The sequence below is a fragment of the Apium graveolens genome, chromosome 11 (genome assembly GCF_009905375.1).
Source record: "Apium graveolens cultivar Ventura chromosome 11, ASM990537v1, whole genome shotgun sequence".
Taxonomy (NCBI): domain Eukaryota; kingdom Viridiplantae; phylum Streptophyta; class Magnoliopsida; order Apiales; family Apiaceae; genus Apium; species Apium graveolens.
Window position 1 is genome coordinate 206,198,293 of NC_133657.1, and position 23,971 is coordinate 206,222,263.

The following is a 23,971-nucleotide window of genomic DNA, read 5'->3' on the forward strand; positions in this document are numbered from 1 at the left end:
GCCAAAAAGTTCATCAACAAAAGAAGTGGCACGTGTTTATGTTTACATGCTTCAAAAAAATTACTGGGACAAGGTTGGATTGTCCCCCTATGATCATAGGTTTTGTGCTGACGGTGCTGTTGGAATGTTTGTGGGAGGATGTCTTCACTGCTTAGTGAAAAGTGATGATGATTCCTCGTGGCTTACCTAGGCATTTGCTCTATCTGATAAGAAATTTTCACAAGTGCCGTTCCCAAATGATCTTGTTTCATCAAGGTTTAGGCCTGCCAGGCTTGGTGTACTTAAGGGGTGCCTTTGTCTTACCAATGCTGCAAAAAACACGCTGATAAGGGAGTTGTGGGTGATGAAGGAATACGGTGTGGTAGAATCATGGATCAAAATTTAGGTTGAAATATCTAAATCTAATCATCACTTGCCATCACATTCCCAGGAAAATAACTTGGTTGAGATGGACAATGGTCAGACTGTCATGCTTGGTACTAATGAACAAGAGGCTAAACCAAATGATCAAGAAGCTAAACCGTACAAGTGTAATAGAGTTATTGTTTCTCAAAGTAAATATGAAGCTGGGAGGACTTACGTTGAGAGCCTCGTCTCATGTAATAACAAGGATGCACATCAGAAGGAGAAGAGAGGAAGCAGAAGGGAGACAATCAAATGAAATCCCGGGATGATTTTGTATTAATGCAAGTGATTAGCTCTATGCAGGTTGAATCTTATTATTACTTTGCATTATTGGATGTTACTAGTTTGAATTTGTTTTTGATTTGAGGTACTGGCTGCAGAGGATGTTCTATAGACTTGTACTGTATTAAAGGATTCTCTGATTAGCTATCTTTGATTAATGTTATGTACTATGCACTGGATTGTACCAATTACAACGTTATTTGTTTTTATTATTTTTATATTTTTCTCCGGTTACATGATTTGAACCGTTAACATCTCGTAAAGGAGGAGATGTTTTACGAGATGTTAAAGGGAGTGATGAACATACTGCTACATTTGTTGTGAACGTTATTCGTTTTATGTCATTAATAATCATTCGTTTTATGTCATTAATAATCATTCTAAATCCGATTTTGTAATGTTTTTTTTTGACAAATATGATTTATAACCTTATAAATGAGTATATGTTCTCATAAATTCTCGGGGTGAGCGAGGTTCAATTAAGCTATCCAACCGTGCTCATTTTGTAATGTTAATTCTAATAAAAATCAAAAGATTTTTTTTACTATCGTTGTATAAGTTATCCTGTAACCTGTGTATATAGGGAAAGATACCTACCACACATATAAATGGACCTTTGAATTGACTATAGAGAATATATATAGAAAGACCACTAGCAGCACATTTGACAAAATCAAACTAAGGCCAAGTAAAACTTTTAGTTCCGCAAATAATAATGGAGATTCAAAGCTTATTCTCAGCGACACTTCTTCTGATCATCTTCTCTACTACCACACACACAGTACTATGTGTAGAAACATGCAACCCTACTTCATGCAGTCCCACCGGACCAATAGTCCGGTTCCCTTTCCGGCTTAGCCATCAACCGAGACAGTGTGGTTATCCGGGTTTCGATCTTTCATGCAACAACCGAACTCAACTCGTCATAAATCTAAACTCTGCAGGAGATTTCATCGTAACTGAAATTGATTATTTGTCACAAACTATATATATTAAACCACAGTTTTGTCCCCCCATCAGACTCGATACTTTTAATTCATCAGAGTCTCCGTTCGATGTTGGTTTATGGGACAGATACGTGTTTTTCAATTGTTCATCATCTGCCTGGTATTTTCCGGGTGCAGAGATGGTGAATTGTGTATCTGGGGTGAATGGTACGGTGGTTGCAGTTCCCAGGAGATTTTCTAATAGGTTTACAAATCGGGGTTTGACGGAATCTTGCGAGTTTATTAATTTGACAGGTGATGTTCTGGTAGGGTTTGGATGGGTCGTGCCGTTTTGTCAGAGGTGTGAGATTGAAAATGGAACTTGTGGCTATCAGAATGTTGAAACTATGAAAACTGGTTGCTCTTTACCTTCTACTACTGGTAAGTTATTATGTAAGCCCGTGTTGTTACAATTCATAATCGTTTTTCTACACGAGTTGGTCGATTTTGATCCTCATTTCTCCGTACCATCAACATGCATCTTGTTGACTTGTTAGTGGTCGTTATTAAAGTGAAAATGATAAAATATGTTGTATTAATTATATATGAAATTACTGAGATTAACCTCCTATCCCAAGTAATAATGAGTTGTTAATATATTATTAGTGATAGCTCATTCATATAGGTGAACTCTATTTTACTGAAGTAACAGCCATTGACTTGTAGTATTACTTGAAGTCTCTTGCAAGTTGGGAGTTTGAAAGGATCAAGTTCCGTATGTCAACCACTAACTAGTTGTGCTGTAGAGTATTTGTTTATTTTGGTAATATAACAGGAAATTGCTATTTAAAGAGGCAAAAGTGTGATAGGTTGTTGTAATGTAATAATATAGCATAAGATTTTTCTATAATATTTTAATATTTTGAAATGAGTTGGGTTATTCAGCAATATTCTCACAGTTTCATGAGAGATATTATAAGTTCGACTTTCTCTAATCTGACATTTCCAATATTCTCACAATTTCATAATTGGTATCACAAGTTCAACTCTCTCACCCTCTTAGTTTATAAATGAGTTAATTACTAAATAATTAAAAGAACTATAATACTTATTTCTTAATATTGTACGTATTAGTTTATCCACTGTCTTGTATACACACCGCATAATTTCTTAATATTACTGGCGTTAGATTATCCAAAATCTCGTGTACACACCACACACACACCGGGAAATACCTACTACACAAGTTAATGTACCTCTGTGGTGACGACAAAGTATAAAAAACACTGGCAAACATAATCAAACCTGGCCTAGACAAAATTAAAATGGAGATTCAAAGTTTATTTTCAGCTGTGACACTTTTTCTCATCATGTCCATCACACACACAGACACAGTATTGTGTGCAGACACATGCAACCCTACTTCATGCAGCCCAACCGGACCAATAGTCTGGTTCCCGTTCCGGCTTAGCCATCAACCCAGACAGTATGGTTTTCTGGGTTTCGATCTTTCATGCAACAACCAAACTCAACTCCTCATATATCTTAATTTCGCTGGAGATTTTGTTGTAACTGATATCGATTACATTTCCCAGACTAAATATCTTAAACCAGATTTCTGTCCACCCACGGTCGGTGATTTTATTCCATTGGGATCACCGTTTATTGCTGTTTTATTGGAAGAATATTTTATTGTCAATTGTTCCTCAAGTTTCATTCCTGATTTTGTACCGTTTGAGATGGCGAAATGTATCAGTACTGGTGTAAACGCTACCGCGATTGCAATCCCTAGTAGTTATAACAATGGGTTTATAAATCGGGGTTTGCCGGACTCTTGCCAGAATATTATTGCTGTGACTACTATTCCGGTGGGATTTGCGTGGGGTTTACCGTCTTGTGGGAGGTGTGAGCGTCGTAATGGGACTTGTGGGTACAAGAATGTCCAAACCATGGAAATTGGTTGCTCTGTACCTTCTAAGAACAGTAAGTTATATATACGGGAATCATGACAGATAATTTTTGCAACATAGTTATCGTGAATAATAAGAGCGGTGTATGTATGCTGCAACAATAATCTGTCAAGTTAAGGATTTATATATAAGCACAGAAATTTTGAAAATAGATGTTCAAGATTAATATAATTCAATTTTTTTATTAGTTTTAATAAAAGGGCCAAGGGAGATGACTGGTATGCATATTAATTTCATGTTTCTTACTTTTGGAGGTGGGCTAGTTTTTAAGATATATGCACAGACTAAAGCCTGTTTTGGAACTGTTAATTTGGTTGAGGATTCTTAGCATGTCTGGATCTCCATTTACAGGTCTTTCAACAGCCGCCAAGTATGGAATAGTAGTTGGAGCAGGCCTGCCTGGGATTTTGCTTCTCATTTGTCTCGCAAGTTTTGCAAAGAAAAAAATGAATGATCGTAATCACATCCAGCTGCGTCAACATGTACAAAATCTCCCAACAACAACAATATCATTAGAACCTCCTAGGTTGGTAACAGGACTTGACAAACTCACAATCGACTCGTATCCAATGACAGTGTTGGGTGAAAGCAAACGTCTGCCTAATCCAAGCGACTCAACATGTGCAATATGTTTGTCCGAATACCAGCCAAATGACACACTGAGGACTGTACCGGAATGTAATCACTATTTTCATTCACATTGTATTGATGAGTGGCTCAAGCTCAATGCCACTTGCCCTGTATGTAGGAACTTTCCGGAGGGATCATCTGGTAGAGCTGCAACTGATCCTCTGTCGTCGTCGTCCTCGCCTACTTCTTTATTTTCTAATTAGGTAACAATTTACTGATATTTTGGGGAAAAGTTTGATAGATGTATTGAACATAGTGTGATGAATATACAAAAATGGTTTGTCTAGTGTGCCCCCGTAGGCACGTGCTAAGAAAGTGTGATTGATGAGTTGTAAAAATTTTATTGGCGGAGATTTTTGTGCATGCAGAGGGTCCATCATTATTAATGAACTCTCCGCCAATATTTTGTGGACACCTCACCAAGCAGAGCACCAACTCTTAGCATATGTCCATGGACACACACTTGAAAAATCGATACACGATCAGGATACAAACAATTGAATTCAGTGGTGCCAGTGACATACTACAGACCAAGTCTCAACTTTCGAAACTTTGAATAATTCTATTGTCAGTTTTATGCACCAAATGTCAGTTTTCATGACAAAGACTTCTTTGTTATATCTGGAGTTCATATCTGCTTATTTTGACAATGTCCTGGCATTACAATAACCCAATTTCTAAGCATGAATCTTACTGTAATTAGTCTGTTATGCCATTTACACATCGATACAGTATCAAATTTACGGAATCTTGGTTCCAATTCCAGCTAATTTATCAAATTATATATTTAACATTATCACACAAAATTGTGCACATACACATATTGTGAAACACCTCACAATTTGGTGGACCTATGAATAGACTGCAAAGTAGTATATTCACTTCAAAGTTCAAACACACATAAAACCAAAAGATAAGCTTAAGACTGGTTCAAATTTCACATAAAAAATAATGGAGATTTTTAGTATATTCTCACTCACCCTTTTAACCATCTTCTCCATTGCGCACACAGTAGTGTGTTCAGATATATGCGAGCCTACCTCGTGCAGTCCTATAGGGCCTTCGGTTCGATTTCCTTTCCGGCTTGGCAGACAATCACAAGAGTGTGGTTACCCTGATTTCGATCTTTCATGCAATAACAAGAGTCAAGCTATGCTAAGCCTACCGATTGCAGGAGATTTTGTAGTAACGGATATTAGTTACAAATCACAAACTGTATTTTTCGAACCCAAGTTTTGTCCGCCCCCTAGACTGGAAACTTTTAGTCCGTTTGGCTCTCCGTTTGATGTTGGTTTATTGGAAGAATATACTCTTTTTAACTGTTCATCTACCTGGATTTTTCCGGGTGCTGTGTCATTTGAGGTAGTGGATTGTGTTGATAACGTTAACGGTACTGTTGTTGCGGTTCCTAGCAGATTTTATAATGCATTTGGAGACCGGGGCCTGCCCGAATCTTGCACGAGCATTCTTTTGACGATGGATGTTCCAGCAGGGGTACGATGGAGTGTGCCGTTTTGTAGAAGCTGTGAGCGTGAAAATGGGACTTGTGGATACAAGAAAGTAGAGACGCTAGAAATTGGTTGCTCTGTATCTTCTAAAACTGGTAAGTTTGAATTTGTTACCTGAACTTCTTATTAGTATGTGATGAAGTATATACTCTGTTTTTAACGTCAAATTTTAATCTGTATTGGCTGGACTGGTTAAAAAAGCATAAAAACAGAGTTGTTAGCTAACAGCCCAACGAGCCGCCCGACTTGAACTCGTTTAAGTGGGCTCGAATTAAACGAGCCGAGTTCGGACAGAAGTTCCGGTTCATTTAATTACCCGAGCCGGCTCCGCTCATGAAATTAAACGAGCCGAGTTCGGATAGAGGTTTAGACTCGATTAAATGTAAAATTTAACGAGCCGGCTTACCCGACTCGTTAAAACTGACTCGTTTAGCGGCTCAACTCGTGAAATTAAACGAGTCGAGTTTGGGCACAGGTTTAGGCTCGATTATTTAAACGAGCCGCATCGGCTCGACACGATTAAACTCGGCTCGAGTTACGCCCGGCTCGAAACTCGGCTTCCTCGGCCAGCCTTAGTTGTTATGCTAGAGTATATATATCATGAGTTCTGAGTAGGTATGATCTTCCTTTTTAGGTCTTTCAACAGCTGCCAAATATGGAATAACAATCGGTGCAGGATTGCCTGGACTTTTTCTTCTTGTTTGTCTCGCAATTTATGCAAGAAAAAAGATCAATAACCGTGCTCTCATCCAGCAGCAACTTCGTGTACAAAATCTCCCAACAACAACAATGGCACCACAGCCTCCTAGGTTTGCAATTGGACTAGACAAGCTCACTATCGACTCGTATCCAATGACAGTGTTAGGCGAGAGCAAACGATTGCCTAAGCCAAGCGATTCAACATGTTCAATATGTTTGTCCGAATACAAGCCAAACGAGACACTGAGGACTGTACCAGAATGTAATCACTATTTTCATTGTAATTGTATAGATGAATGGCTTAAGCTCAATGCCACTTGTCCGATATGTAGGAACTTGCCGGAGGGATCTGTTGGTAGCGCTGCACCACCTCTGTCTTCATCTTTGTAATCTAATCCATTTTTTTCTAATTAGGCAATAATTTGTTAATCATTTTTCGCGGAAGCCCTTGATATATGTACATTGTGTGATGGAAATGCAGGATAAAATACTTTTTACTTCACGAAACTTGTAACAATAGATAGAGACTTACCCCTTACTCCCGAGTTTTAAAAATAAAGGAAAACAAGTATAAGGTAAGTGAAATACTTTCACTTTCACTCGTAGTCGTGCTTCTGAGTTTTAAAAAGAAACGAAAACAAGTGATAATGAATGCAAATTTAACACACTTTCACTCCAAAAATGAGATAGAAAGTATTTTACCTCCTAATCACTTCCTTCCTCGTTAAAAACTCGGGAACAAGGCCTTAAACACTTGATCCCTACGAACAAAACTAGAAAAGTCGAGCAACATAATAGTCAATGGAATCGTTGGAAATAAATATTGGAGTGGATTTAGAAAAATACCAATATGTTAAACATTCTACTAAAAAAAGACTTTGAATAATGGACAAAAGAATTGCCTTCACTGATTCTCATTCCAGAAGCACAAGTTGAAGAATAAAATCCTCCTGGATCCCAAAGTCACTGGCCACCACATTGGCTAGAGCCCAAATACCAAACCTCTTGCTTTCTTTTTTTAATAGGTAAACGTAACCGCGAGGGAGATACCGCTATAACAAGATCACGCGTTGGGATCAAACCAGCTCTTGTTTGTGTGAGTTTAACTTTGTCAACTTGAACAATCTCCTGGAAATTAATATACCAACCAACTCAGACTTTCCAAGCATGAATATTACCGCAACACAAACAGAAAACTTGACTTTGATTACCTTGTTAATTAATTCATGTGTGTACATAAACAAATACATTGGAAATTAATTACCTAACAAACACGCTAATAGACCTTTGAATAAACCTAATGTATAAAAACCAGTAGCTAGTACACACGATGACATAAACTAATTAAGCTGCTTGTTTTCAACTTCCTACACCAAAATGATGGAGATTCTCAGTTTATTCTCTGTCACACTTTTCTTCATCTTCTCCGTTACACAGACAGTAGTATGTGTGGAGACATGCGAGCCTACCTCATGTGGTACCGGACCAGTAGTCCGGTTTCCTTTTCGGCTTGATCGACAACTTGAAAGGTGTGGTTATCCGGGTTTTGATCTTTCATGCAACAACCAGAGCCAAGTTGTGATAAACCTACCTTCTGTTGGAAATATTGTAGTGTATGATATTGATTATCAGTTACAAACTATATATTTAAAACCTGATTTTTGCTTACTCAACAGAACCCAATATTTTGATACCTCGAACACGCCATTTAGTTTTAGTTCGTTTACCGAATATTCATTTTTTAATTGTTCATCGCTTCCCTTTTTTGGGGTAGTTGAACCATTTGAGGTTTTGGATTGTTTTAGTAGTGTAAATTACACGGTGGTTGCAGTTCCCACCAGTTTTTTTAACGGGTTTAGTTTCCAGGGTTCTCCGGAATCCTGTCAGACCGGAACTTCGCCGATTCCGGTGGGATTCGCATGGGGTCCACCGTTTTGTGGGAGGTGTGAACGAGAAAATGGAATTTGTGGGTACAAGAATGATAAAACAATGGAAGTTGGTTGCTCTGTATCTTCAAGAGGTTAGTCCAAAATTTATTAGTTTAATCTGTGTGTTTTTTGGATAACATCACATGTGTATGATTTTGACAACAAATTTATTACTAGTACCCACGCTATTTAGCTCATTTGATCGAGTCCGGGATTTTAGAAGTTTGTCATCCCAAATTCCAAAATCCTTGATTCGATTTCTAAAATACGCTCGGATCTAAGTAGGGGATCATGTTAAACTAGGGAAGGGGATCATGATATAAAAAACAAAATTATTGTTAGTTGCTAATGGAAATTGACAAATATATGCGAAATTGAACAAACAATGAGAAGAAATAATGTTTTGAGGTTGCTAATTAGTAGATATTTAGATAGAGATTGGTACTTAGTTGATTAGGAAAGCTACATGTTTAACAGATGGTTTAAACTTTGAGGCAGCTTTCTTGTTAAGAGTAATACTTGTTATGTATCAAATTTATGTGTTAGTATGAAGTCAACCTATAAGCTTGTTATGCCACACGTTTAGCTCAGGTGGTTGAATCCGAGACTTTAGAAGTTTACCATCCTAAGAGGTTAAATTCGAGTTTAAGATGACACTCGGACTCAAGCAGGGGTCGTGATATTAAAAAACAAAATTATTGTTAGTTGCTAATGGAAATTGACAATTAAAATGCTTGAAAAATATATGCGGAATTGAACAAACCACAAGAAGAAATAATGTTTGGAGGTTGCTAATTGGTAGATATTTAGATAGAGATTGGTAGTTGATTAGGAAAGCTACATGTATAGTTTAAACTTTGAGGCAGCTTTCTTGTAAAGAGAAATAATTATTATGTATCATATTTATGTGTTAATATGAAGTCAACCTATGAACTTGTTATGTTATGCCTGATATATCAGAGTTCATAATACATCTGAATCTTGATTTTGAAGGTCTTTCAGCAACTGCAAAGTATGGAATAATAGTCGGGGCAGGATTGCCAGGACTTTTTCTTCTCGCATGTCTTGCAATTTTCGCAAGAAAAAAACTCAACGACCGTGCTCAAACGGAGCATCAGCATCAAGTACATAATCTCCCAACAAGAACAATAACACCAGAGCCTCCGAGGTTCGTGTTAGGCCTCGACAAGCTCACCATCGACTCGTATCCGATGACAGTTCTAGGCGAAAGCAAACGACTGCCTAAGCCCAGCGATTCAACATGTGCAATATGTTTGTCGGAATACAAGCCTAATGACACACTGAGGACTGTACCGGAATGCAATCACTATTTTCATTCGAACTGTATAGATGAATGGCTGAAGCTGAATGCTACTTGTCCTGTATGTAGGAACTTGCCAGAGGGATCATTTCACAGGGTTGCGACTCCTATGTCTTCGTCTTCGTCTTCTGCTTCCTTATTTTCCAACTAGGGTTCCTATATATGGATCAATTTTTGTGGTTAATTTGGTCTGTATACATAGCTGCATAGTTAAGTACAGCATTATGGTTACTTCATCAAACTCAGTAGCAGAACAAATAAAAATGATGTAATAACATATGTTTTTAAATATAGGCGTGTTGATTAATGTTTCTGCTGGGGTGAACTTTGATGCGTGGTTAGTACTGCCCGAATACTGTATTTTAGAAAAAAATTATTTCATATTTTATGCTACTATTAAAGTTTTTCCCGTGTTATCTCAATATTATATAAATATATGCGGATTCGAAAATAAAAATTTAGAGTGTTCTTTTATTAGTTGAATCTAACAATACTGATCATTTATTTAAAAACATCTTACCTGTTTTAATTACTCCCCTATTTTTTATATGACGATAATTCTAAATATTATGATTATATCGTTAGAATAATAATTTTTATTTTTTTTAAATAAAAGTATATAATCAAATCGTTAATTTACAGAAATATAAATAAGAAATAGGGAGCTGAAGAATAACTAAACCAATCAAATTACAGATGCACTGAATTATCCCCATTTTGATTATATAGTTTAGTAAAGATAGATACAATATTACATATTACAAGTCATGAATACGCTATAATACTGTACAATATTACAAGAAATAGTCTGTGCTAGATTAATTTATTTTCCGCTATTTAATTTTTTTCAAATAAAAAATATATAAGCATTCAACTTCTAACTAATTAAAATATCAAAAAAATTATGTAATTTTAATTTTTCATATGAACATAATTTGTTATATGCTAAAAGTAAAGACTGCATATATGATAGAAAAACATTTTGAGTTAATAATTTGTATATACTCCCTCCATCCCAAATTACGTATTTTAAGAACATATGCTTTTTTTAATTATTTTTAAAATTATTTTTTTGTGAATAAAAATTTAAAAAGTTTGACAAATGATTAACGAATGTAAATCGGGACAGAGGGAGTATCCATTGTCTAAAATAACTAGAAATATAATAATGATAATCAAATTTCCTATTGAACTAGGAACCTCTGCTGTAAACAAAGTTATATAAGGCCGGCCTGTATATACGAAACCTAACAGGCTAACACTATCTATATGCATGTCTCGTGCGTTCAAAATTATACTTTAATATATCCGAGTTCTAAACTATTTAGAATTGTTGTTCAAAATTATAAAGTGCTAAGCTAAAGAAACCAACATCTCGAACCCTTTACCGATTTTAGAGAAATCAAGAACTAGTTTCTTGTTTTATTCTATATACTGACGTTCAAATTTTACAGAACTCGTTGGTGTTATTTATAATGGGATGCATGAGAAGCACACAGCAGGGAGAGATTCAATATCAAGAAGATCTCGAAAAAGAAAGGGGCTCAATGCTCACTTGTGATATATGTACTGAGCTTGTTTCCTTACCAAACAGAATGTTCAAGAACCAGAACAAATGTGCTCATCCAATATGTGTTGATTGCATGATCAAATACATTGATGCAAAACTCGATTCCGGGATGTGTCGAATCAAATGTCCATCTTTGGACTGTGGACATCACCTGGACCCTCTTTCTTGCAGACCTATTGTTCCCAGACTAGTTTTCGATAGATGGTGCGACTTGCTGTGTGAAGCTGCTGTTCTGAAGATCGATAGATGTTACTGTCCCTATAGCGAATGCTCGGTCTTGATTTTGAATGAGTGCGGTGGAAGTAGAAAGGAATGTAAATGTCCCATGTGTAAGAAGTCGTTTTGTTTTTCTTGTAGAGTTGCTTGGCATCAAGAGTATAGCTGCATAGAAGTTGAAAAACGGAGTGATTGGCATGATGTTGGTTCTAGAGTTCTTGCTCAGAATAAGAATTGGAAGAGATGTCCAGCTTGTTATCATTGTGTTGAACTTGCTTCCGGTTGCAGCATTGTTAAGTGCAGGTACGTATACATTCCCCCTTTTGTCCAATTATACTTTACATGCTTAATAATCGTGATATAGTATGCTGCGACAATCACCAAGTACGTGTATATAAGCTGAGTATTTATGTTTGCCATGATTTGTATGCAGGTGTGGTACTTATTTTTGCTACAAATGCGAGAGAATAGCGAGCAAAGGATACTGCTGCGGCGGCATGGCACATCGGTTATTATATACTATCACTGTCCTTTTGGTCCTTGTCATAAGCCTCGTGATCACAATCATCTACAAGAAATATAGTAGTAAAAAGTAAATGTTGATTCTCTATGCTTGAAATATATATAGACAGGTTCTGTGACATACTGTAGGTGAGTTCTGTACCATCCTTAATCCTTTCTATGTGGCATACACGTGTCGTGGCGACTTATCAGTTGTCATGCTAGAGTATGGTATATCAAAGATTCAAAGTTCATAATATGAATCTGCATTAGCAGGTCTTTCAACTACTGCCAAGTGTAGAGGATAATAATAGTTGGGAAAAATGTTGCCCGGACATTTTCATCTCATTACTCTAACACATACAGCATAAATATCATGTGCAAAATCTCCTTACAAGAACTATAGCACCACAGCCTTTGTAGATTTGTACTGGCCCTTGTCGCCTTGACAAACAGACAGTGTTAGACAAAAGCATGCAAGCATTTTGCCTCGGATAGAATTAAGAAGCTGCTAACTTTTTCCCCTTCCTGTCTGGAAAAACATTTGCATGTACTAATAAGAACTATATCACCACAGCCTCAGAGATTTGTACTGGGCCTTGTTGCCTTTGACAAACTCAGAAAGGACTCGTATCCGATGGAAGTGTTACACAGAGAACTTTATCTCGCTTTTCCCTGCTCTCCTTCCAGTATCCTAATATTTTCACTCCTCTGCAGTACCTTATCGGTATATCTTTTATAGTTTAAGTTCTTAATCAAAAGCGTCTTTCAAAGAAATGGGAGAGGGACGCAAGTTAGCTTTGTTGGCAAAGTGGAGGAGTGAAACAAAGTTATCTTTAATGTCTCTGCAAACGTAAACAATTTTCAATGGCGGCAATGCATAGATAACGCCGATCTGCCATTTATCCTCCATTTGTAGGTCACATAATACTCCTTTTAACTCCATTTTAGTACCGTATTATTCATACAATACCAAGTTAATCGAGTAATTATAAGATCGCATTGCTGGTCTACTATGCTTCAGTACTATTAGTGTATGTTGTTTCAGTGTTTCAAATAAAATATCGATTCAGAACAATTTAAACCAAGCACTCTTTATTATCAAATGAAAATTACACAAGAGTCGCAAACAAGACTGGCACGGTTGTAGTAATGGACAACTAGAAAGATGGAAATTTAATCAATATTGCAGATACATGCTGACTCAATTTACTTCAGAGAGATAAATTGTAATCACGAAATTTTTCTTGGGTAATTTGATCCAACCTTGAAACCATATCTGCACTTAGATAATTTTTTGCATCTCCAACGACACCATTACGGAAAAATGATTTACTGGTAACAGGCACCCCCGGTTCTTGGATGTTATTGACCTTTAATTTGCTGAGATTGTCAAAACTACACAGACTTAAGATTTGATCAATCAAACCTGAATTCTGTTCCTCCGGAGAGAAGGGATTCCCTAGAAATCGGGCAAGACGAGTGAGCTGAATACGAGGCTCGATTTTCATGTCCTCGTACTTCATGAACAGAACCTTGTGTGGGCTTTCTAAGCTCTCTTTCCAATACCCTAAGATTTGATCCCAGACCGGTCCAATTACAAACTTCCCGTTGCAGTACAATTCAAACGCGTCTTCCAGAGAAATGGGAGAATGGAGATAGTTATTATTATTGATAAAGTGAAAAAATGAAACAAAGTTGTCTTTGATTCCCCTGCAAAGGTAAACAATTTTGCAGTTTGAAGAGGTGGAGCTGTTGTCGGTTATGGATTTGGGGAGCGTAGCTAGTGGCATATGAGTTGAAAAGATCCTAGTGTTGTTGCTGTCTAAAGAGTTGCAAGCAGCTGAGTCGTATTCAGAGGGATGGACCATTTCCAGTAATGGCAGGAGACCGCTGGGAGTTTTGTGAAGCAAAGGATGGTGAGGAGACTGAGGCGGGTGAGTTTTACGGTTCATCAACGCGAAGAGGAGAGCTCTGAACCATGTGGTGCCAGATTTAGGGGCAGTAACAAGGAAGATATCATTTTCTCGGGGTTGAAATTGTTGCTGACAATTGATAATACCCTGCACAAAGTGAGGAGGATACCAGAATCCTTGGTATTGGTATAGTAAGTAAGATTCTTGCACTCTCACACTTGGCAGGGACGAAAGCAAGTCCACTTGCTCATCAGGAGGTTGTGATTTTGTTTCTGCAGGTTCCATATCTGTGTTACAGAGACTTGCCTTGGTCTGGCCTGGCCTTCTTGGCGTGATGTGTTGGTGATATTTATATCGATCCTGGGAACGGTTTTTCTAGTGTGTGTGCAAGTTTTTGTGTGTGCCCATGAAGACAAGTACGGAATCTGAGAAGTTTAGTTCATTTTGAATGAAAGAACTTTTAAACATGCAGGGTCCACTATTATTAATACATATTAGAAAAAATAGTACAAGTAATTATAAGTAGGTTGAAATTAAATGAGTTTCATAGCCCCACTCCCCCTCTTAAACAGAAATCAATTGCCTTTCCATATTTTCAACTAATTCTATTAATTGTGATGAGACATTTTTATGAAATTTATGTTAATTATGGACATGGTTTTTTAGCTATTTCTTTTGGTAGGGATCAGGGGAAGTCCTCAAATTCTTGAAGGTTGTTTCAAAATTTATACTATACTACAAATTCATTTCATAAAAATTTTATAAAAAAAAAAAGAGTCAGCGTGCACTGCACGTAGATGTTGAAGCGGGAATCCAGTTCGATCCGAAGGCTAATAGAACGGATAAGAATCACTTAAAAAGAAATCCAATTCGAAAAAAAATCTGACTCGATAACGTTCTGATCCGATAAGTAACGGATATAGATTTAGGTCGATCAGATCCGTTAATGATCCGATCCGACTATATATATAAATTATATTTATAAAGTATTATATATATAATAAATTATGAATAAAATTTTAAATAAGTATATTAAAATTTTCATTTTTACCCATGTTTGTCAAGTGTCCAGTCAAATACCGAAACAAATAATATGCTGCTGCTTGATATTATATGCTGCTTGGTTTTAGTTATGCAAGTGTCCTGTGGGTTTTTTAGTTTAAATTGTCACTGGTATACTGTTACGTGTAAACATTATGCTATGAAGACCCCTGAAGCGCTGTTTAATAAATAAATTGTGTTTATATTTTAGTTTTTTAAAAAAAAAATAAAAACGGATCGGAGTTTCGATCCGAAAATCCGTGATCCTAATGGATTCGGATATGGATCAAGATATAAAAAACCAAATAAAATCCAATCCGAATCCGAATCTGAATCCTACTGCTTGCTGAATTTAAAAAATTAAATAGATAAAATATGGGTGAATGACAAATTTAGCCTATTTTTATATAAAATTAACAAAAATGACCGAGTTCTAAAAAGTTGGTCAACTTTAACCGATTGGATACCTAACGGTCAGTGGAGTAATCACTTTGTATGAGATACTCAACTGCCAGTGGAGTATCCCGTATATGAATTACCCAACTATCAGCACTTTTTTCAGAATGACCATTTTTGTTAATTTTTTTAAAAAACCGGTTATTTTGGTCATTTTTTCTAAAATATCGAGTTCAAATAAAAGATTTCATTTTAAAACCTTGGTTGGGTACACAGTGCACTTTTTTTGGGCCTTGGGCCTGTTTTTTTTGGTGCGTCTTGGGCATGTTAGGTTGTTTAAAACACCGAACAAAATAGAGCATGAACTATGCACACTTTTTCATTCGTCTTAAAATGACCGAGTCAAACCGATTAGTGACCGAGTCAGACTGAGTTAGGGTGAGTGCACTACAACGTAAAAAAAAATCTTCCTTTCTCCTTCGCATCACGACGGCTCTGCGCTCGCTCAAACCACTGTAAGCTCTCCTACTTCATTTCCCATTTATTTGCAATCTCTCTCTCTCTCTCTCTCTCTCTATTTGCTTGATTACTAACTTGTGATTTTCTCATTAATTTTACAATCTCTCTCTCTCTCCCTCCCTCCCTCCCTCTCCTCTCTCTCTCTCTTTGATTACTAACTTGTGATTTGATACTAAATTATCAGAAGCCAATTCACATGGCTTTTCGACGCAGTCTGAGCATACGAGCTAAAATATTCAATCACAACCGCTACGCACCTTCATTTACATATCTACATAATCACCACAACGACACTGAGGACTCCAACAAACCCCTAAATGACCAATTAAAACCACCCGGGTTTTTCCAAAATCGTAACTTTTCGAGTGCTCGAGGGTTTAGTCCTATTTTTCGGGATCCCGGGGTTTCCAATTTGGGGTTGAATGGATCATTTTTGGTGAGACATATGTCGTCCGCAATTGGGGATGGAACAGGGAAGATGGAGTATATTAGTGATGTTGCTGGTGTTTTGGGTGATGCTAGTGTGGAAGTAGTGACTCAACAAGCTCCTGTTTTGAGTGAGGTCGCTGTGGCGGCTGCGGATTCGTATTTTCCGGTGGCTGCTTTGCAATATGTCATTGATGGGTTTCATAGTTATACTGGATTGCCGTGGTACGTATCCCGTTGGATATTTTTTCCTAGCTACTTACTCTTTCGTGCAAAAAGATTCGATTTTTATTCGGGATGGTAATAAAGTTTGAACCTTGATGGAAGTAAGTATTAGTTTTATTTATGCAATGCAAGTGCGTGTTGGTACTGGAATCAGCTTTAGAGTTGAACAACTGTACTAATAGTAAAGTCAAGTGCCGACCATCTATTATGTGTCATTCTGCCTGATGTAGTAGCAATTGTATAAACTATTCTAGCTATTAAAGTTGCTTTTGTAACTATAGGTATTTATGGCTAGGGAATTTGAGTTTATAGAAATGTGAAAGCTAATAGTATTCCAAACTGAAGGCATAGTATGGTTGTGCTGTATATATTCTCGGAATTTTGCTGAGGAAATGAAAGGTTTAAATAGTTAAACTTTGTGCTTGTTTAGTTGCATACAGGAATTAACTTCTTAAGGGGAGTACTAGTTCCTTGTTAGTTAAAATTCCTAGTAAGTGAGAAAAGTTGTTTGGTTGTTAATATAGGTACATTAAATTTATAGGAACTTCAAGTAAACAAGGTTGGGTTATTAAGTAACTTCCCACGTATAATGGATATTATTATTCACACTTTGAAGGAAGTTGTACTTCCATTGTTTTGTGCAACCAAACAACTTAAGTAATTGGTACTTTTCAGAACGTTGAAAGACCTGCTTATTGAGAAGGTAACCAAATCAATAATTCATTTCCATGTCACCCTTATATATGTAATCATATAAAGCGATGTATTGCTGATTCCATCCCGGTAGGTTTTCTTTTCCCGTTTCTTTAAGATTCAAAGTATTAAACTTCTTATTTAACTACTAAAATTCATTATCTGTTGCAAAACATGTATCCAGACTGTTTTAACTGTATATTATTGTAACTATATATTGCAATTCAGGTGGGGAAGCATAGTTGCAACAACTCTTCTGATTCGAGGGCTAGCAGTTCCAATAATGATTAATCAGCTCAAAGCTACGTCAAAGCTAACGGTAATTTCTGTTATATTTATTATTATTCTCCGGTTGTATATCAAGTTACTTCTCTAGTTTGTGCCAACAACATGATATAGTCAGTAGTCACAATCACGTACAAGAATGATTGTGACATCATAAATTGATTCGTGATTTTGCATTGAAATACAAAGCCTGGCCATCTGATTCTCTCCGAAAGAAACCCTGCTCTTCTTTTCTCCATAGGAGCAAAACCACACATTATTTAGCCAGAAGAGAAAAAGCAATGTGCACTATTGATTTAATTGTTGTTCTTAAACCTTCAGCTCAAAGTAGATAGAGTTGCATTTGCCCAAATTGCGATACCATGTAAAAGGGAAAAGAACAAATATTGAGAACAGAACAAACTGCAGTTAGGCACAAAGCAATATGAACTAAAATTTACTTAATGGGTTAATACTTTGACCAGTACCATGATGATGCAAAAGCTAACATCTGAACTAAAATTACCAGCTGGGAAAAAAATGTACTAGAAAAATTAGCTTAGTGCTGAATTTTCTTATTGCTTTACTAATATCCTTGGACACATCCCCGTCCCAGTTAGATGCCATTTAGTTTTTGTTCCAATCTGATGTGAATCCTGAGTTGGCGAGCAATCTTACCTTCTATTTAGAAGATTATGAGTTAAGCATGAATTAAATTAGTAAGTTTAGGTTTCATATATTCTTCGGTAATTATCCCTTGATAATTCCGTAACTCATATGTTAGTGTTACTCTCTGGATTTATACTCCACTTTGTCCGACATAAAATTATTAATTTCTTACTTTCATCCTTGATTCACTTGGTTCAGATAAGTGCTCTCTTTGTCCTAAGATACCAACTATAAAGTGATGGATAATGATTGAGGAGATGGGTTTAGATTTCCCCTGGAACATTTTAATGTTTACATAGCTTTTCATTTAATCTATTGTACATAAGTCATAAAACATGATTTTAGTCTTACTAAGCTGCCTGCCCTTTGACCAATATGACATAGTCTTTTCCCTTCATATTTTTATGACAATTCCAAGGTATTGGTAAGGGTGAACTAAGCTTAATTTCATCTCAGATTGATTCTTTATTTGAAAAATCTTGCACTTGATTTTCCTTATTTGTTTATTAAGCTTTATCTTTTAATGGTTTATATATATATCGTTTTCAAATTTAGTACTTCTCATCGGTAAAACTAGCAGTTATTTAGTTTGTTTTTTTATGCTTTGCAGCTTATGAGGCCAAAATTGGAGGAAATTAAGCAACAGATGCAAGACAGAGTATGGACTTCCATATTTTTATTTTATTAGAAGTGAATATACTTATTGTTCAACCAGAGGCAATGTAGAACTTTCTACCTAATGGGTTGTCAAGCGCCAGTTTATAAAATCAATCTTTCCATTTTCAATTCCTACAATAAAAAATTGAGGATTTTATGCAGTATGCACAAGTTATATGTATGTAACTGAAACAGATCTCCATCATATTCTTGTTACCTGTCGACAGATGCTTCTGGATTTCAAAATGAATCATATTTGAGCAGCATACTAATCTCTAGTTTCTTTCTGTCTATCTCATGTTATCTCCAACTGACTTCTGTTCTTATATTTATTTTGTGCAGGGTATGAGTCCTACGGCAGTAACAGAAGGTCAACAAAAAATGGCTGAGATTTTTAAAGAGTATGCAACTTTCCAATGTTTATACTTTGCACCCATCATGCATAATAAATTTTCATGTTTATACAAATTTGTTAGCAAACTTGTTAGTTATTAGCTTTATTTACCTTTATAAGTTGTCTGTGTGGACAGTCTTTAAGGTTACATCTTTGTAATAGTATATGTCCATGTTTGAATTATATTTGTCATATTTCGCTCCAAGGACTAATTTAAGTTTTAACTGTCAGTATTATATGATGTTGACCAAAACATTATTTAAAGCTCGTGACCTTATTTACTGAATATCAAGTTGTAATAATACACACATTTTCTGGATCCTCCAAGATAATTTTGTCCATAAATTTCACATTTTCCTCCAGTTTTTCCCCTCTTTTCTAGTCTTACATATTTATGATTCTTTGTATTTAATCACTGGTCAGAATATTCATTATAAACATGAAAATATATTTTAGCATAGGAGTTGAGCGTATCCTTTTGTATATGACCGATTTTTCCTTTACCACGTCTTATATCTACCACATAAAGTATGTACCTATGTGACATTCACTAGTTGATTTGATCTCTATTTTAGGTAACATTTTTTCAAGTCTTATATGCACCTATGGTTCATGTACTCGAGTTCAAGCTTTGATAATGATATGTTATCTAGAGCTTACATTTGTCTAGCTTTTTGAATCATTTCCTTTACCTTAAGTTTCCTTCTGCATCTACTCATGCCTTACTATATTCATCTAGGACTAGCTCAAAATCTTCTGGCGTACAGATTTCAAAGTAATGATAAAAACTGCAAATGGCCAAACATACGTGTGTCAATATGTCAGCAAGTATAAATGCATATTAGGTACTATGAAGAGCATGGTTTTTATTGTCCACATTTAGGTTTTATAGATGTTTCATATATTCAATAAATAGGATGAACTGTACAACAATCGTGTAACTAGATAGTAAAAGCACTGGAATAGCAAATAATGCTGAATGGATTCAGCCACCGGACTTTGTTTTCAATAGCAACCATTCGAGTTCCATGGTGTAGTAACAGTAATTATTATGTCAATTTTTGGAAGAATTGAAGTAGACCTATATTTGGAATAAAGACAACTTGGCTGTGTGATGTTTATGAAGTTTGCAATCTGAACATAATATTGTAACTTTATAAGTGTAAATTAGAAAGTATAATCATAAAACTTGCATGTGGTGTTTATTAAGATTTGCACTTCAGACATGATATTTTAACTTCATAAGTCCATAATTAGAAATTTTATGCCTAAATAATAAATTGTATGATGTGCATGCCTGATTAGATCTGCCGTCAGTATTAAAATTATTAGAATAGAGAAGAATGTCCAGCGGTAATTTGAAACCAGAGAGTGAAGATGAACGCAGATTTTTTTGAAGGAACGAATGCATAAATTAATTATCACATGAAGATCAAGATATGCCTATCATGACACTTGTTTGATGAGAATTGAATTTGAATTGTTCGACTTAGTAACAGTAATTCCCTCGAAATTCGGATCGGGATTGATTTGTACTAGTTTAGTTGGATATTTTGATGCTGACATTAAATTTAATGAATCAAATAATGGTGGCACTGCAGGTATGGTGTGACACCATGGACTCCTTTGAAAGGACTCCTGATACAGGGTCCTGTATTTGTCAGTTTTTTCCTCGGAGTAAGATATTAAACTTTTCCTTGTAACATTTTACCTGTAATACCTCACATATACTTGTTTCTCTTCTTTTCAGCATCTCCGCTTACCATGTTATCTAATGCATACTGTGTTCTTTGTAGATTCAAAACATGGTGGAAAAGGTACCGTCTTTTAAAGAAGGTGGAGCATTCTGGTTCGTCGATCTGACAATTCCTGATAGTTTCTACATCTTTCCAGTTCTGACAGCACTAACATTCTGGATAACAGTGGAGGTAACACATTTATCAATTTTTTCTCTTTTCAACTATACAATGATGAATCTTTGATTCTTCATATACGAACCTAATTAGATAGATATGTTGAATATTGTTGCTCTTCTGAATCATAAACAACTTTCATAGTTTTGGTTAAGTTTTTTAGGGTCCAAACATCAGAAAGATGGCGGAACCACTTGTCGGTATTCCAACTTCTGGATATTTGTGTAAATAATTCAAATAAGCATAAATCATGTCCCAAACCAAACTGGATGTATCCTGCATAAGCATCAAACCAGATTTTGTTCTTGTACTCTTGACTTTCTTTGCAGCAACCTTTTACATTCGTTTTTCATAATGTAGAAAGTGGATAGTGATCTATTCTACAATTTATAGAAGTGTTGATATTCTTTAAACCCAAATTAGTGTTCTATGCTTAAATTAACGTTGTATATTGCACAGTGTTGTCACATAATTGTAAAGTTGTCACCTCTTTAATCACTTTTGTTAGAATGTATTATCTAATTGTACAATTTAATGGTGGTTCTGAAACATTTCGGTAATTTTTATGACTGTATCCTATCTGCTTAGATGCCTTGGTACTGTATTTCCATGTTTCTAAAAGTTCCTGATATTGCATCCTAATTTTGTTGACTGGGTCAACTAATTGCCTTTCCTCAGTGCAATGCACAAGATGGTCTGGAAGGGAATCCTGCTGGCGGAACAATGAAAAAGGTCATGAGGGTTTTTGCCCTCGTCACAGTTCCTCTTACCATGTCTTTCCCGCAGGTACATCCATGCATAAGTAATTGGAATTTATAGATATATTATATACTCCTTTTTGGTAGTACTGGTACACAGTGTGCATGTTAAGAGCACAAATCATCGATGAAGGAAGTACATGTTTTCTATTTAGATTTTAAATAAAATGAAGAAAATAGGCTGAAATAATGGGAGGAGCCTTTGGTCGAAAACCCCAGTTACATGTATAGTTTTAATTAATATAATCTGCTAAATTTGTAACAGTGTCATTTGTTAAAAAGATAAATATACATGCATAAAAATAGCTTTATGCTTATACATATATGATATATTGTTAATATCAATCTTCGTTCTTACCTATTTTTGTTATAAATGAGAAGGTTCCACAGAAATATAATCTCAAAATAATTGAAATGCTTTGTGTTAATATAATTTCCAGTTATGTGGCATGTACTATAATTTGTAAGTTCCTTAATAAAAGAAAGAGCTATGGTGGTAGTTAGTGGCTTCAGCATGCCATTTTTCCAATATCTTTCTGTGATGCTCGTGACATACTACCATTCAGTAACCGTGTTACTGTCTATGTGAGCCATCTGTATTAAGAGTCGGTGCTAGTACGTAATCTTACATGAATTAAGTTTTTGTGCAGGCTATATTCTGTTATTGGATCACGTCAAACCTGTTTTCACTGTGTTATGGATTAGGTAAGTTCTTGTAGTTTCTTACTCATCAGGAAATGCTTAATATGTCTATTATTACAGTATTGAACATCGAAATATGTCTATTCTTGTGTACTGTGTACATAAGCAATGCAATTGGCAGCAAGTGAAAGATAAATGATAACAAAAGCTAAAACATGCTCAATTTGAAAATTATATCCACATTTAAGCTCAACAAAAGCTTTCCACGTGCTCCAGCAATCATTTCTTCGGATCTTACACGGCTCTAGTAATTTTTTTCGGAGCGTTATGGTCATGTGTGCCATTATGATTTATTTCCACTTTTGATTTGTTTGCCTCATTTTCTTCAGTAATAAGGAGACCGGTGGTGAAAAAATTCCTAGGTGTCCCTATTATACCTGTGGCACCAGCTACAACGGCACAACAACCTGCCTTCTCGTTTACGGAAGCACTTAAAAAGTATGTGCAAGCACAACGGAAATCTCTACCACCTGCGAGTCCATCAAATGCTACTTCTTTGCCTACAGAAACAGCAAAGCCAACAAATATAACCAAAACTGCTACGTCTTCAATTCTCAGTCAAAGAATTAGAAGTTTAGAAAATCAAGTCAAAGGAAGAAAGAAGGGCAAGAAGAGGTGAAAATTTACTGAAAGCTTTACCATCTACTTATACAAATACATTCCTCATATATTTTCAACGAAAATAAATGTAACCCTCAATAATTTATGATCATTATTTTTTTGTATGGTGGTGTCGAACTGCCAATATTTTTGAATGATTGAATCGAGAGGAGCGGAAGCTAGGAAGTATGTGTTTTTGTTATATTATTAGGAGTTTTGCAACTTAGAAATGAGGAGTTGAAAATTCTCATGTCTGTAACCTTTTGGTTTGTTATTACAATATATAGGAGTAAAAGACATCTGCTAAGGTTTTGTTGAAAAGCATAAGAAACTGCTCTTTCGATAATCTTGGAACACCAGCATTTTCTTAAGTTATTTCAAGACATGTAAAGAATATCTTGAGATCTTTATTCATTTGTTAGATAGATATTAAGTGACTAAGCACTGCAGTCCACTGTACCACTGCTTATGAGATGAGTTTTACCATTTGTTTTTTGTACTAAAACAGCACAATATTTTTTACATTCTGGGGATTTAAATCTCGAACTGTAAGAGTTATTTTTTGTAGTCCCAGATTTTGAAAGTTATTTTTTGTTGTCTTAGATTTTGAATTCGACTTTCACTCACCCCGACGGAAACTCACTTATTAGATTCTCGTACAGTCTCATCCAATTGTTATCGTTTCTGAGAGAGTGTCCGACACGGATTTTAAGATGAAATAAAGTAAAGTTCTGTAACTTTTCTTAAAAAATTTCTTTTTCTGAATAAAAATAGGATGTTTAAACTTTTATTCAGAAAAAGAATTTTTTTTTAAAAAAAAAATTATAGAACTACACTTTCTA

General features: G+C 35.7%; 6 protein-coding genes across 7 annotated transcripts; 5 read left to right on the forward strand and 1 right to left on the reverse strand.

Moving 5' to 3' along the window:
* The first annotated feature begins 1,340 nt into the window (after positions 1–1,340).
* LOC141697755 (putative RING-H2 finger protein ATL21A) lies at positions 1,341–5,764 on the forward strand. 2 transcript variants are annotated; one of them, XM_074502290.1, is made up of 3 exons: positions 1,341–2,054; positions 3,935–4,416; positions 5,629–5,764. In XM_074502290.1, the coding sequence occupies exons 1-2, from the start codon at positions 1,403–1,405 to the stop codon at positions 4,414–4,416; spliced, it is 1,134 nt and encodes a 377-aa protein (XP_074358391.1). In that variant the 5' UTR covers positions 1,341–1,402; the 3' UTR covers positions 5,629–5,764. The 2 variants fall into 2 exon arrangements, with proteins under 2 accessions (XP_074358391.1, XP_074358390.1); XM_074502289.1 differs by lacking the exon at positions 5,629–5,764 and having other exon boundaries at positions 3,935–4,499.
* On the forward strand, positions 4,754–6,903 carry LOC141697756 (RING-H2 finger protein ATL20-like). The gene is made up of 2 exons (XM_074502292.1): positions 4,754–5,816; positions 6,356–6,903. Exons 1-2 carry the CDS (start codon positions 5,165–5,167, stop codon positions 6,808–6,810), a joined length of 1,107 nt encoding a protein of 368 aa, XP_074358393.1. The 5' UTR covers positions 4,754–5,164; the 3' UTR covers positions 6,811–6,903.
* An 830-nt stretch (positions 6,904–7,733) lies between these two features.
* LOC141696731 (RING-H2 finger protein ATL20-like) lies at positions 7,734–9,980 on the forward strand. The gene is made up of 2 exons (XM_074500851.1): positions 7,734–8,440; positions 9,342–9,980. The coding sequence occupies exons 1-2, from the start codon at positions 7,798–7,800 to the stop codon at positions 9,818–9,820; spliced, it is 1,122 nt and encodes a 373-aa protein (XP_074356952.1). The 5' UTR covers positions 7,734–7,797; the 3' UTR covers positions 9,821–9,980.
* Positions 9,981–11,144: 1,164 nt separating this feature from the next.
* LOC141696609 (E3 ubiquitin-protein ligase RSL1-like) lies at positions 11,145–12,051 on the forward strand. Its single transcript, XM_074500731.1, has 2 exons — positions 11,145–11,758; positions 11,889–12,051. Exons 1-2 carry the CDS (start codon positions 11,145–11,147, stop codon positions 12,049–12,051), a joined length of 777 nt encoding a protein of 258 aa, XP_074356832.1.
* Positions 12,052–13,024: 973 nt separating this feature from the next.
* On the reverse strand, positions 13,025–14,272 carry LOC141696872 (cytosolic sulfotransferase 6-like). The gene has a single exon (XM_074501003.1). It carries the CDS (start codon positions 14,155–14,157, stop codon positions 13,171–13,173), a length of 987 nt encoding a protein of 328 aa, XP_074357104.1. The 5' UTR covers positions 14,158–14,272; the 3' UTR covers positions 13,025–13,170.
* Positions 14,273–15,677: 1,405 nt separating this feature from the next.
* On the forward strand, positions 15,678–23,716 carry LOC141696871 (mitochondrial inner membrane protein OXA1-like). Its single transcript, XM_074501002.1, has 10 exons — positions 15,678–15,824; positions 16,013–16,479; positions 17,401–17,491; positions 18,716–18,763; positions 19,105–19,163; positions 20,758–20,833; positions 20,953–21,084; positions 21,748–21,855; positions 22,478–22,532; positions 22,859–23,716. Exons 2-10 carry the CDS (start codon positions 16,025–16,027, stop codon positions 23,146–23,148), a joined length of 1,314 nt encoding a protein of 437 aa, XP_074357103.1. The 5' UTR covers positions 15,678–15,824; positions 16,013–16,024; the 3' UTR covers positions 23,149–23,716.
* Positions 23,717–23,971: the final 255 nt, after the last annotated feature.